At 46.2% G+C, this 13,988-nt stretch overlaps 1 protein-coding gene across 11 annotated transcripts in view; it reads right to left on the minus strand.

Annotated features, from left to right (window-relative positions):
- Nucleotides 1-13,988, minus strand: part of SLC43A3 (solute carrier family 43 member 3) — a 918,364-nt gene that overhangs the window by 226,390 nt on the left and 677,986 nt on the right. For all 11 annotated transcript variants that reach the window (XM_069629005.1, XM_069629006.1, XM_069629007.1 and 8 more), the window contains one exon: nucleotides 13,622-13,668. In XM_069629005.1, the coding sequence (XP_069485106.1) occupies nucleotides 13,622-13,668 (47 nt within the window). The remainder of the gene's footprint in view (nucleotides 1-13,621; nucleotides 13,669-13,988) is intronic.

Below are 13,988 nucleotides of genomic sequence, written 5' to 3' on the forward strand. Positions count from 1 at the left end.
TCTGGTGTGCAGAGGCTGCACATCAGAAAGCATTCAGGAAAGCTGTCTTTCCCCATGTGAGCCCAATTGCAGAAATTGTGCAGCAGGAAGCGTGTCGGAGACCGAGTCGAGGAGCTGCCGTGAATCTGTGAATCTCAGAAGCGAGAGAGGCTCCATAATTGAGCAGCCAGACCAGAGACACCTTCAGCAAGGAAGGGTGTGGGTCCCAAGTGAAGCCAGAAGCTGTAGATGTTGGGCAACATGTAGCGAAAGGAACACAGAAGCCGGCGAGTTAAACCAGGCGTTTGTATTCCTTGCACAAGCACTGCCGGCAACAGTATCCAGCTTAATAATTACTCGCGTAAGAACAGAAGTATTGTGAAGTTATTTGTTGATGTATTTAACAATGGGACACTTGAATTGTAGTACTTGCATATGATCAGGTATTTTCTCTTTCACTCGCGTGAAGAGGGAATGCTACAAAAAGCAATTGTTAAACTTTAAACTCTGCAAAACACATTAAGAAGTGGTTGCATGTGACTAAGTAAGATTATAGGAGGAAGAGTAACCTCTGAATCTTGATAAACACAGCCAACAGTTGCTAACAGAGAGAAATCAAGTGTGTAAGCATTGTATTTGAAGTTGGAGAGACCGAGCATTGCCCAAGCCAAGAGTGAACAAGATAATCCCCAATTAAAACAGAAACAAGACTTTCCCAAAGCCAGGGAACAGTCTAAACAGAACTGTGAATCAAATAGAACTTCAGCACTGCCTAAAATACAAGTCTGCAACCATTACCTGATGCCTAAAATACAAGTCTGCAACCATTACCTGAAGCCAAGAGTGGCAACAAGGCTTATGGGTAATTATTCTGGCTAACAGTTGGCAGAGGATATGGGCAAGGTCGGGGAAGGGAAACTTGCTAGTTATATTATTTCAAGCTGACAACATTTATTGCCAAAGACTGTAGGAGAAAGAAGAAGTGTGTCCTAATAAAGGCAATTCCAGGTTGTTGTTGGTTGCAGACAGACAAGAAAGGCCCAAGGCTGCCCCTCTATTTAGAGGAAGAGTGCCTGGTCTACTTCAAGGTGTTGAAGTACCTGAAAGTGAATCTTGTCGGAACCAAAACCTTTTTGTAGTTACAAAGTGCTGAAGCTGTGGTGGTGTATGTGTCAGTAGACGCAAGACTTTAGTAGCACAAATGGTGTGGAATGCTATGAGGCAAAGGAGTGTACCCACAAGTTGAAGTTGTTGAAGTGGAAGTGCTGTGAAGTCATTCTGACAAGGATACCTACTGTGACTCCTAATCTTGTAAAGAGAGACCTATTAAGCGTCAACTAAGAACTGGGCTTCATTAATATTTACTGATGTATTTCTTTTGAACTGTAGCAATTCTTCTTGGATAACTGGAAGTGGTGGCGAAGCATTGTGGCTGGGTATAACACTGATGCTATTTTGGGGACGTTGAAAGTCCTAATTTTACCAATAAGAAAAGCTTTTCTGTTGTTGGAACTTTGGATAAGAAAACTTTACTTTGACATTGAACCATATGGACTTGCTTGCTTCTTTTTGTTGAACATTGGAGCTGAATTTACCCTGAATCCTGGGGAAAGGACTTCACCCAGGTTACAAAGAGGTTATCAAGAAACTGTAAATACCAGCTTCTTCTACACCTCCAAGGGTGAACCTCTGATTCGTACCCCTCCCCGGAAGTCTTCCTAGGGTGGCAACCATCTCCATATTGCCACCCTAAACTCTCGCTCTGCTATCAAACACTTCTCTGACATCTGACGCCTCCTGGAGGAACTTGACCTCAATGTGCTCGGTCTCACCGAGACATGGTCCACAGCCAGCTCCGTCACAAGCTTTGAAACTCTCCTCCCTGATGGCTACAAGATCCTCTCCATGCCCAGGTCCAACCATTCTGGAGGGGGTGTAGCCCTGATCTTCCCCGAGTGGATTCCTGCCTCTGTCAACCCTACGCAGGCCTACTCCTCTTTTGAATGCCTCATCTGCAGGCTCTCTCTCTCCTGGCCATTCCCTTAATGTGGCTACCATCTATCAGCCACCTGGTCAGATCTCCTCCTTCCTCTCTGAATGAGCAGACCTCTCCTCTTCCCTCCTGGCCTCGACCACTCAACGCCTCCTTCTTTGAGACTTTAATATCCACCTGGATACTTCTTGTCCTTCCTCCGGACTCTTTCGCGACCTCTGCGACTCTCTCTCACTCTCTATTCTCCCCTCTGGCCCGACTCACTCTGCAGGGCACACTCTGCATGTTCTGATCTCTTCAGACCTTCCCCTTTCTATCCCCTTCTAAACCTCTCACCACTCCTCTCTCCTGGAGTGATCACTTTCTCCTCTCCTCCCAGCCCACCCTCTGCACCCCTCAGGCCAAGCCAACTCCAGCACTGCCACCCACCTTCTCAGTCATCCGACCCATGAAGTGCGTGTCAGTTGAGGCTTTCGCCGCCACTTTCTCACCTCCCTCTCCCCCTCTGGCTGACTCGCACCCTGACACAACCCTTTCCATGCTCCACTCTGTTATATCAGATACTCTCAATGTACTTATCCCTGTCATAAGGATCGACTTGAAGTCCAGACCCAAGTGCTCCTGGTACAACTCAGACCTCGTCACCCTCAAACGTAAGTGCAGGGTGACAGAGGAAATGGCGTGCTTCTGGTTCATCCTCTGACAAACTGGCCTGCTGCCTGCTCCAAAGGAAATACCGGCTCTCTGCTCACACCAAGAAGAGAGCTCACATCCAAGCCTGCATCTCTGTGGCATCTAACAACTCAGCCAAACTCTAAAATCTGCAAGGACCTGGCCAATCCTGCTGCAGTCTCTACCTCTCCTGTCCCTTCCCAGGCCCTCTGCACAGCCCTGGCTTCTCATTTCATTTCTAAAACTCAGGACATCTTGTCCTCTCTCTCTCTTCCTCTCCCCCTCCTCCCTTGACTCCCTGCTCTTCCTCTGGCCCTTCTTTGGCCACCTCTCCTCCCTCCTTCTCTGCCTTTCCCGTGTTCTCCCCAGACAAGGTTTCTAGACAAGTCCGATCTATGAAAGTCTCATCAAAACAGGTTCATCCCTGTTCCTCCAAAGCTATCAAGGACCACATCGACTCCCTGGCTCCTGCTCTGGCCGACTTCTGCAACCACTCCTTCATCACAGGTGTCTTCCCATCCCCCCTGAAGCACTCCCTTGTGCAACCTCTTCTTAAGAAACCCTCTGCTGACCCGTCCTGCCCGGCTAACTATCGCCCAATCCCCATCACTCCTTTTCTGGGCAAACCCCTAGAAAAGCTGGCCATCTCCCAGCTCAATCGCCACACTGAATCCTTTGGTTGTCTTCATGATCATCAGTCTGGCTTCAGAGCTGCCAGAAGCACGGAAACTGCTCTCCTGAACATCCGTGAAGACCTGCTCTCCAACCTCTATTCCAACACCCCGTGTCCTCATCCTGCTTGATCTCTCCTCTGCCTTTGACACAGTCAACCACGCCATCCTGCTCAACCATCTCTGTGATAACCTGGGTATCACTGGCCAGGCCCTGGCATGGCTGGCTTCTTTCCTCTCTGATCAACCCTCCCAGGTCCAACTTGGGTCCTTCCTCGCCTCCATCTCTACCTGTGGTGTTCCCCAGGGGTCTAACCTCTCTCCCCTGGCTGTTTAACCAATACCTGTCACTTCTTGCCCTCTCCCTCATTGTCGCTCTCTGCCCTAACTTCCAGTGCTATGCGGATGACACTTGGCTCATTTTCAGGCTACCCTCAGCCACCTGTTCTCCTTCACTCATCTCTGACTGTCTGCTATCCAGGAGTGGTGTGCCGCCAATGATCTCTGCCTTAATGCCAGTAAGACTGAGATTCTCCTCATTGGCACACCCTCTCCCACCTTTCCTGCCCCTCTCTGGCCGGCCTCTCTCGGACCTCTTCCTGCTCCCACCTGCAAGGCTAAAAACCTTGGGGTAATCTTCTACTCCACACTCTCCTTCTCTCCTCACATCTCTGACATCTCTAAGAAGTCACACTACCAGCTGCACCTCCTCAAAGGTATTCTTCCTTTCCTCACCTTCCCCCAGAAGCACACTGTCTCCAGAGCTCTGGTTCTCTCTAGGCTGGACTATTGCAACAGTCTCTTTCTAAATCTGCCCGCTTCTACTCCACGCCCTCTGCAACTCATCCAGAACAGGACTGCAAGACTTGTCCTTGGCCTCAAGCCCAGGGATCGTATCTCTCCAGGACTGAAATCTCTGCACTGGCTCCCAGTGGCTGCGAGGATTAAGTTCAAAACCCTCTGCATTGTCCACAAGGCCTTCTGGGGCATGGGGCCTCAATACCTACAACTCTCTCTTCCTAAATATCTTCCTTCTCAAGCTCTTCGCTCATCGCCCATCTGCCGCCAACTCCAGAGTCAGTCACTTCTCCAAACAACGAGTTGGTGGTAGATCTCTCTCTTCGGCTGGGGCATCCCTCTGGAACAGCCTCCCTGAAAGTTGAGGAGAACCATCTCTGGTTCCGGAAGCACATTAAAACCTTCCTCTTTGCTTCTGCTTTTTCTCCTCCTCTCCCCTGCTGAATTCCTAGCTTAAACTGAAACTGCACTGGTTACCTGGTGACCCTTCTGATCTCGGGCCCAGCCAACACCAGTTGCACACCTGCACTGCCTCCCTGGCAACCCCCGCACCTGGGGACTGTTTTCTGTATCCCCACAGTCCGCTACCAGCACTTATCTCTGCACTTAACTTGCACTTGCCACCAGCTAGACGTATTTTTTATTTATCTTATTTATTCTATTATCCCATGTACTGCACTTTCCCTGCCCCCTTCCTCCTCCCCGCACTTTTCCCCTTCCCCATTCCCATGCACTTGCGCGATCTGAATGACACCTGGCCTAGTAATATCATTGTCGGTCTTCACTCTGTTCCCCCTCCCTTGCCTTGTCGCACCTCGAAACACTTGTGAATAGGCGCGTTATAAATGCCATATCATATCATTGTTGATGTTAATTGAATTGCTGCATATTTTCTTTGTATATTTGATGTTTAAGTGAGAGGGCCAGACATCCACTGTTAAGAGTGGTTCCCTTGAGTTTTGATAGGCAAGGAAATCCTCGTCAGAGTAGGGATAGTGAGGCGTTAACATTTATAGTTTAATAAATGTAATATTTTGAACAATCATCCAATGGTTGTCTGCCTCGCATTGCTGATGTCTCACAGATCCCTGACTGAAAGGAACAATATACAGGACACATGAACGGACAAAAGCACCAGTATCCACAAAGATGGCAAAAGTAGCATTGAGGAACCCAAACAGGGTGCCAGGACAGTTGAGGGGAGAAAGGAGCAGCTGCCAACCAGGAAGAAATGGTTCCGGGGCAACAGCAGGTTCCTACAAAGGACCTCCTAAAACAGAGCTGAGGCGGGCAGCAGAAAGCTACCCGACTTCTAGACAAAGAAGACTCCCCACCTTAAGGCATGTGTGCCAGAAGTATTTATTAAGAAGACAATACTGAACAGTCTAGGAAAAAAGTCCCACAAAGGACCAGCTAGGCAGGAGGATGGCAGGAGGCCAGGAGGCCAGGGAAGAGATTCTGCCAGCAGAAAAGGAGCAGGGAGCAAGGACAAAAGAGCAAGGACCTATCCAGTATGGCCACACCAGGGTCCTCAGCAGCATGTCATCTTCAGCAGCAGTCTTCAAGATACAAGGTAAACATTCATGTAAACATCTGAGAAATGCACAGGGTCTTCCACATATAATACATTCACAAACAGGCTCACTGAAGCCAGGCCAGTGATCACATCAAAAGGGCAGCACACAAAGGTTTGGCCAGCCAGCCAATCAGGCTATCTTTAAAAAAACGTAAAAGACAATGGACCTCCCACATTGGAGGTATATTGGGAATTCTGGAGAACTTTAAACCAGTTTACACCAGATTAATCAACAACCAATGGTGACTATGTAGCCCAGGATGAGCCTACATCATCAAAATATCAATTTTGGCCATAGCTTGCGGTCCACAAAGTGAATGCACAAAACAAATTGGCAGAGAGCTAGGTTAAACTTGAATCCAATCAAAATAGCAACGGTAAACCAAAAAGAGATGTTTAAATTGGGTTTATAAACCTATAAACAAGGCAGAGCCAATTGCTGGCACCTACACGTTTTTGGACTCTAGCTGTGTTGTAAGCGCTAGAGACAAGTTCCTAATTTGTTGCATGACAAATCACCTAAAGTAAATCATTCCTACAAGTTGTCGTCGAAAGGAAGGGGGCAGTGACAAATATATAATGTACGCATATTTTAATACATCCTCTGTTTTTCAGGCTTGTGACATTGATGAAATAAAAAAGTGTCGCCCTGTATCATTCTCACTTTGGGCATTTTATCACGAAGCTGAACAGGAATAATATAAGGCAAACACAGAAGTTAGCTTTTGAAAAACACTAATTACTTACTAGGAGATTGGCAAACTAATGTCGGGTCAAGGTTCCTTCTTTCCCACCCTGTCTTGTGGCACTGTATCCAGCCCCCAACTACTCCCTTATCTACCTTCTCAATGAGTTGCAACAGTCTTTTACCTATGGGGACCATTCCTCAACCTCCTGATTTATACCTCTCCTCGGTCTCTATTTTCATCCTCTTCGAACCATGCACACAGCTTCACTCATCTTCCACTCAATCCTCTCAATGTGAGGATGTGTCTGCTCCTCGCCTTCAACCCTAATGTTTTCACCTGTGGTTTCTGTCTCTCTCAATAGGTTTCACCACCTCTCCTTGAATTTACCTTTCATTGACTCCTTTGCCGTTTCCTCCAACCGCCTACTGACTCATCCCTTTTCTCCTCTTCTGCCTTCTCACAAGCTCTTTCCAGCTTGCTTCCTACTGCTCTGTCTCAAACACCTTTTGCTTGCGTCTCCAGCATTCCTCCAAAACGAATTCTCTGCCTATGAACTCCCCCCCCCCTTACTACAAAAGAGCTCCTCCTTTTTATAGCGTGTTTTCCCTGCACCTAGCGACCATCCTTGCGTAACCAGGTTCAGGTGTTTACTATTTTCATGCCAAGAATGTAATTGGGTCGGCTATAAGTAAACTTTGCTTTGTTGCTGCATTTCTGGTCCCACTATTCCCAGTGTGCACACACGGACAAGCCTTGTTGAAGGTTGGTCGCCATTGTGAATCACAACCGATATTGCAAAGCGCATGGTTGCAGCTGTGAAGCTTCATGCACATATCAAATATTCCTTGATGTGCCCTGTGGTCACCCAAACAAGATTTCTAATTGCAAGGGCACAGTATTCTTGCGCCAAATCATGGGTCTCCCCAGTTCTCATTTCCTTGGGATACTTGTATCTGTGTGGATCGGAATAGGGGAATGCTTCCTCTCCGGCAGCCCTATTACCAAACTAAGGTGATTAGCTGTTAAGGAATAATCCCCTACAGGTTCTGAGGGATCCACATATTATGCAAGTGTACATTTGGAGAGAACCCAGGCCACAGGCAGTTTGGACATAAGACTCCAGCTGCAGTGTTCTCTTAAAGGGCTGGATCATATTCCTGCCCTATGTGACGAGCCCTGGGCAAATGTCTAGGGTTCTGCCAAAGGTCTAGGGCATGGTGGGTAAGCCAATGGTTGCTCCTCAGACCTCTGCCAGGACCAGCATCATTTAGTACGTGGTGGCTAAAAGCCCTCTTGATCACCATTTTTCAGTTTTCCATGGTATTGTGGCAGTAGATTGAATTTAATAAATATATAGTCGAATAAAAGATGAAGGGCAGGAATTTCTCTTTCAGGTGGACTCTTGATCATGAACCAAAATGATATTGCCCCGCTCCTATGACATCACACTAGCAATATCCCTTCGTTTTTTTTAATAGTGGCCATTTATAGGTTTCCCCATCCCTTTTGACTGTCATTGCCTGTTCTTTCCACAGACCTTCATAAGCACGTGCTCTGTGATGGACCAAAAAGTGCTCTTGGGCAAAAACTGGTGCCAAGTCGCTGACACCCATGTGATTGAGCAGGCTGGTTAAAACTGGTAAGGACGATGGAACTGCTTATTTTTTTTTACCAGAAATGGCTATGTGGGTGGAAGTACAACAACGCTCTGAAATGATAGGCAGACTGGAAATCGCGTAATGACGTCACAATCATAAATTAACACAGAGAACAGATTGCTCTTTAATGAATGGGGTCATGGTTTTGACGGGAGGCGGAATAAATGTGCAGAATGCCTTTTAATGATTATTATCAGGTCAGATAAATAGCACTCTATAGAGCTAAGGGGTCTGCAGGGAGGGTCAGGTCCATCAGGTTGGGTCCAGTGAAATACAGGATGTGCTTCTATTGACTTGCAAGCCAATGAATAAAATGGCTGTTTGCAGTCACCTGAAATTGATGCATGAGCCTGGTTTCTGCAACAGTGTCTTGCATAAACAGTTGTCCATGAGGCCCATTGCGAGTTTGGCGGTAATTCTGGGGGAAGTTCTGTCGCCACCACTTCTAATCAGGCAAAATCTGCTCTATTATGAAATTGCAGTATTGAGGTGTTCATTCCCCTTTTGGGAGACCAGAGGTCTCCATGGGGATTTTAGAGGATTAAAATGACCTTGAAATCCATTCTTAACTCAAGTTCTGGTTCTTCTATACTACACATCTGCTCGGTACAGCCACAGAGAACCCTTTGCTATGTCTACTGTCCAATTATTCAGATTAGTGCTCGATCTCTGATAGGTTACATTCAAATTTAGAAATGATGGGGCGTGTCTTTGCAGGAGGGCGCAGGGTCAACCCTATATGTACTACAGCAACAACCGCCCCACCCCAATGATATCGTGCCCCTTATACTCCAAGTTTCTTTTTCTAGTTGACCTTCATTAGGCTATTCCCTTCCTACATTTTACTAAAGACAATGCTTGTTCTTCCACAAACACATGCGCAGAGAAGGAGAACTGCATGCTCCGTCCCCTCCAAGGTTACTAGGGTAAGACTGTGGGTCTGCGACAAGCAGAATAAACTAGCACAGACTGGACTACACAATGGACAGTGGCAAGAGAGCAGTTTAGAAGCTAGTATCTGCATTGTAAGCGCTTCTCACTGATATCATCAATGAACCAAGTCATCTGTGTTCTGGTGACTTGGAAATGTCACATGGGTTAGTAAATTAGTGACTTTACTATTTGGATAATTCAGCTTACAAGGTTACTAGAGTAAGACTGCGGGTCTGAGTTTAGGAGAATAAACTGGCATGAACTGGACTACACAATGGAAAGTTGCAAGAGACTGGATATCGGCAGGGGGTGGAAGACCTGTCCGTCTCGGCGGAGGAGATGAGACCGGAAGCACTCAGTCAGGTCACGCTTGACTGGAAATATGTTAGTGAACTACCGAAAGAACAGGACCACCCAGGTTACTTTTTTCCTATGCTCTTCATTACCAAAAGGAAGGTCCAGCTATGAAAGATTTCAATCCTATCCTTTATTTTTTTATTTCATCTCCAGGACCATGACTTTCAAGCCTGGGTTGAAAAACATTACTGGCTTGCTCCAGGGCCTCTCGGCGCTGGATTCTCTCAACATGCATAGTTAATTCCTCCTGGGGCTCGTCTTCCTCCTGTGCTTTCTGCAACACAAAAAACTGGCAACGTAATGGTGTAGTTTACACATGATATCCTATTCCTCCCTTCCTTGGTCCTCACCTTCCATACCCCTCCTTCCATTTAATCCAGGGCCCGCCCCTTATGGGCTTTGGCTAGACCACCGCCCCTTGTCCGTCCCCCTCCCACTCTCTAAGGGAGCGTCCTCCATGGTCTTTGTTCTCACCTGGCTGACCCCCCTCCCCTGGAGAATTCCAGTTCCAGGGGCCATTGCTCTATGCTGTGAGGTCCTCTGCCTCTGCTATGACAGGACATTGTCAGTGCACACGCCTGCGGCATCATGGTGCTGTTAATGCTAGGAGGAGCCCATCCTGGGTATAGTCCAGAGATGGCGCAGCTTGTGGGCACCGCTCCCTATCCCTCATTCTCCAGGTCACTTCCCACAACAGTACAAAACCCAAAACCCTCCGTGATCTCTAGTCCTTTGAGAAACCGACAAAACACAGCAGACTAGTGAAGTTAGGAAACTTGCAGGCCCTTTAAGACAGGTCCCGCAGTTGGAAAGTACTTCACGCTCCACTTGGGAAACCTCTTTGCTGACAGAACTGTAATACTGCTTTCCAATGTCAGATGAGGGTGAACAATTCACAAAGCGACTGCTGCTACAGCAACACCAGCTCCACTGATCCAAAAATGAGCATGCACTTGCACACGCAAGACTTGCAGTAAATCCGAGAGCAGACTGGAATTATAAAGGCTTGGTCGGGTGGACATGGGAGGCCCACGTTAATCAAACAAAGGCACCTAAAACAGAGTCAATTGATGAGTGTCCAATCCTGCACTAGTAAAGGATATCATATACATGTGAAAAAACTCATGGGCAGTCCAGCCCAAGGAAAGAGATAGGGGCATCTACAAGAGAGCGCAAAGCGTGGAAGTGTGGGTTTTGGAGAAGTATGTGTGAATTTGCAGTTGGGGAAAGGAAAAGCTGGAAACAGAGGCGGTCAAAGAGATGACAGGATGAGGAAAGGAGGTGGTGTCTTAAAGAGACTAGAAGCTGAGGAAGAGTTAGTGAAAGGAAAAACAGAGGAGGCAGTGGAGCAGAAAACAAAGAGCAGAGCAGCAATTAGAGAAGAGAGTCGTCGAGGAGGTGCTGGGAATACTTAGACCAATGGAGGGGGTGAGGAGAAGAGAGCTGGAGAGAGACGTTTAGCAAAGACCATAAGAGGCTAGAGAAGAACAGAAGCAAACGCAGGTCACACACCAAAAAAGACATGAGAGTGCGGTGGGAGGAGGTACAGGTGTGCAGCATGATGTCAAGGGTCCAAACAGGAGATCCTTAGGCCAGAGAGGAAGCAAGTAGACCTAGGACAGGGGTCTGCAACCTTTGGCTCTCCATATGTTTTGGACTACAACTCCCATCCCTCCTAACCATCGTAGTGAATGGTGAGTGATCATGGCAGTTGTAGTCCATAACATCTGGAGAGCCACAGACTGCAGACCCCTGACCTAGGAGAATGGACAGGGTGCCCCTAGGATCTGAGCCCTCACGTCAGAGAAAAGGCAGGGCCCTAGCCAGCATTCTCAAGCCTTTCCGCCCCAGCCTACATCTGGTGTGGACCCAGCCCCTACCACTGAAAATCAATGGCTGACATTTTAGCTGGCAAGATGTCAGAAACAATGTGGCTAGCTTGTCTATGGTTCGTATGCATTTCCTATGTGCACACAGACCCAGCCAGCCAGGCTTGTGTGAGAAGGGGCGTGGATAATAGTCAATGGGAAAAGATATCCCGCTTTAGTTAAATTTTTCTTGAGTTCTTAGCTTCCTTCGCCTGTTGGATCCTTTGTGAAAGAAACCGATTAAATCCTATTGTTTAAACCCTAAGCAGACCTGGTCTGGTCTTCTTCCACAACAGCATGTGCTAGCACCCAATCGCTGGCAGGCAAGAACATGGATGCCATGCAAATCTAAAACAAGTTCATGCTGCAATAGTGAGGACATGTGCACATTTACTGGGCAGATAACAGAGACTGCACTACAAAACACCATGCAAAGGCAACCAACTGTTACACACCAAATGAAGATCTGTTCCACTATAACAGACCAGATAAAGACAACCAACTAGCACACACAAAGCAAACACATGTTACAATCGACTGCACAACAGACAACCCAACTGGTATGCACAAAGCAAAGTCCCACTCAACACCTCAACACTAGCATAAAACAACAAAGACATCCAATGTTTACCACCTACAAGGCAACTACAAGTCAACCTCTACTAGCCATCTAAACTGGGTACAAACCAAGTAAAGGCACACTCTAATGTACATTCATTGATCAGATTAAAGCTTTCACTGAAAGAAAGGGCAAAGATGACCAAAGAATCTCTTAAAGGGTTGCATTTTTACAACAACACTAGAAATGTCGAAAGCAATATTTGTCAAGTGCAGAACACATTTCCACATCATAACTGTATATTATCTTGTAACATTTCTGCTTTAAATATTTGTGTACCAGAGGCACGCAGCGTATTACAGGTCAATCTAGAGTGCTCTCTGTCTCTTTCTGTTTCACTCTAGGTTGGTGCAGGCTACAATCACGTCATGAATAAAGACATATGTGGACGGAGGGGGAAGGGTGCGCAAGCGCTGCGTTTTATCATGGTTGAAACTGGAACGAGGGCAGCAATGACGAGATCATTTCCTGAAATTGGTTCCGTGTTGGTATTTGGAGACATTCAATGCCATTGCTTACGTCCTGCAGGAGTGCCAAAATCACACTGAGGGTGCATGGCCCATACTGGGGAAGGGGCGAACAACATGCTCTGCTTGCTAGGATTCTGACAGAGCTTGCAAGGGACCCCAGTCTGTGCATTCTGCAACAAATGGGCAGGATCAGCACCTCTATCAATCTGCTGTCGGCATATAAACAACAAAGGGAAGGGAAGGCATTTTGAAAGAGAATATGGTTTGTATTCTCAACAAAAGCAGCATTTAAAAAAGGAAATTATCTAACTGTATTAACATTGTAAACTGGCTCTTTTTAAAATTGTACAAAGTTATTTGTGACTGAGAACTTCCAGTATATATTCAAATCCAAATTAGAATTTTACACTTATTTTACTGAGCAAAGCACATTATTAAAAATAAGAAACAATACACCAATTACATTCTGATTGAAGGTTATCATTGCAATATGGACATTCTTGTAGACTCCTATTGTATTCTTTCAATATACTCTTATGCGAAATGGAAGGGGACAAATAGCATGAATGGGACCTCCTGGCTGCTTTGGATACTTTAAAAGAACATTTTGGAACATAAGAATGACCACAGATCTTTATATTTGCCAACTATGTCTGTAACAAAAAGATTGTAGGCTTGGATCGCTAAGTACATAATGCCTACTGGTCTTGATACCAATGTCATTGTTCACAACACTCACCCTAACATTAAAGTATTTGTAACATAGAAGCATATGTACTCATTTGGAAAGCCTCAGGATGTGGATGTTGGGATATAACGGCAGACATCTGTTACTCCATCGCGGTCCTACGGCTGTCCTGCTTCTTGTTTCCAGTGATAATCGTTCCTCTCCCCTTGCAGAATATTCGAATAAGTGGGGCTCAAAGGGGAAGCAGGGTCTCAGGCTAAGGATGGCTGTGCAAATGCCCAGTCACGCATTCACAGGCATCCATAGAGATGTATAAATGCATATAGGATTGCAAACACAGCCAAGACAAAAACAGCAGCATACTGGACTACAACACAAACAACTTTACTGCACATTAAACTACCACAAACAAATCTACGGCCTATTGAACGAAAACAAGAAATGCTACCACAAAAATGAACTGGGACAAAAACATTTATATAAAAAAACAGCCAAAAATGTTTGCTACACATTGAAAAAAAGATGCATGTTATTCTTACAGATCAAAAACACATAGAACGCCAAAACAGACCTACCCAACTCTACCACACTCCGCAAAGCCACCCACAAAGATCACTTAGCTAGCTGCAACAAAATACAAACATATTTACCTGCACTGGAGAAAGCAATAAGAAGTGTAGCCGTTGTATACAGGAATCTGGAACGAGAAGGAAAAGCAAGCAGTTCACACATCACTGAAGGGACAAGGAACCAGCCATGAGCTGTCATACAGGGATCCTGCACATCTGCTAACAGTGCCTGCATATGTACACAACATTATACAAGCACAGTGGCTGTTCATCCCACTAGCAAACATCATTGCAATGATCAAACTTGCAAAGCGTTGTCTCTCCCCATTACTTCAATACATAGGGGTCTCCATGTCCATAATGACCAACATAAATGACACCCAAATCTTCTTACACGTAGAGAGAACAAGCAGCACAGAAAGACAAAAGCTAGTTTAGCACTTGGTAA

Source organism: Ambystoma mexicanum, chromosome 12 (assembly GCF_040938575.1).
Source record: "Ambystoma mexicanum isolate Mex_15411 chromosome 12, UKY_AmexF1_1, whole genome shotgun sequence".
NCBI lineage: Eukaryota > Metazoa > Chordata > Amphibia > Caudata > Ambystomatidae > Ambystoma > Ambystoma mexicanum.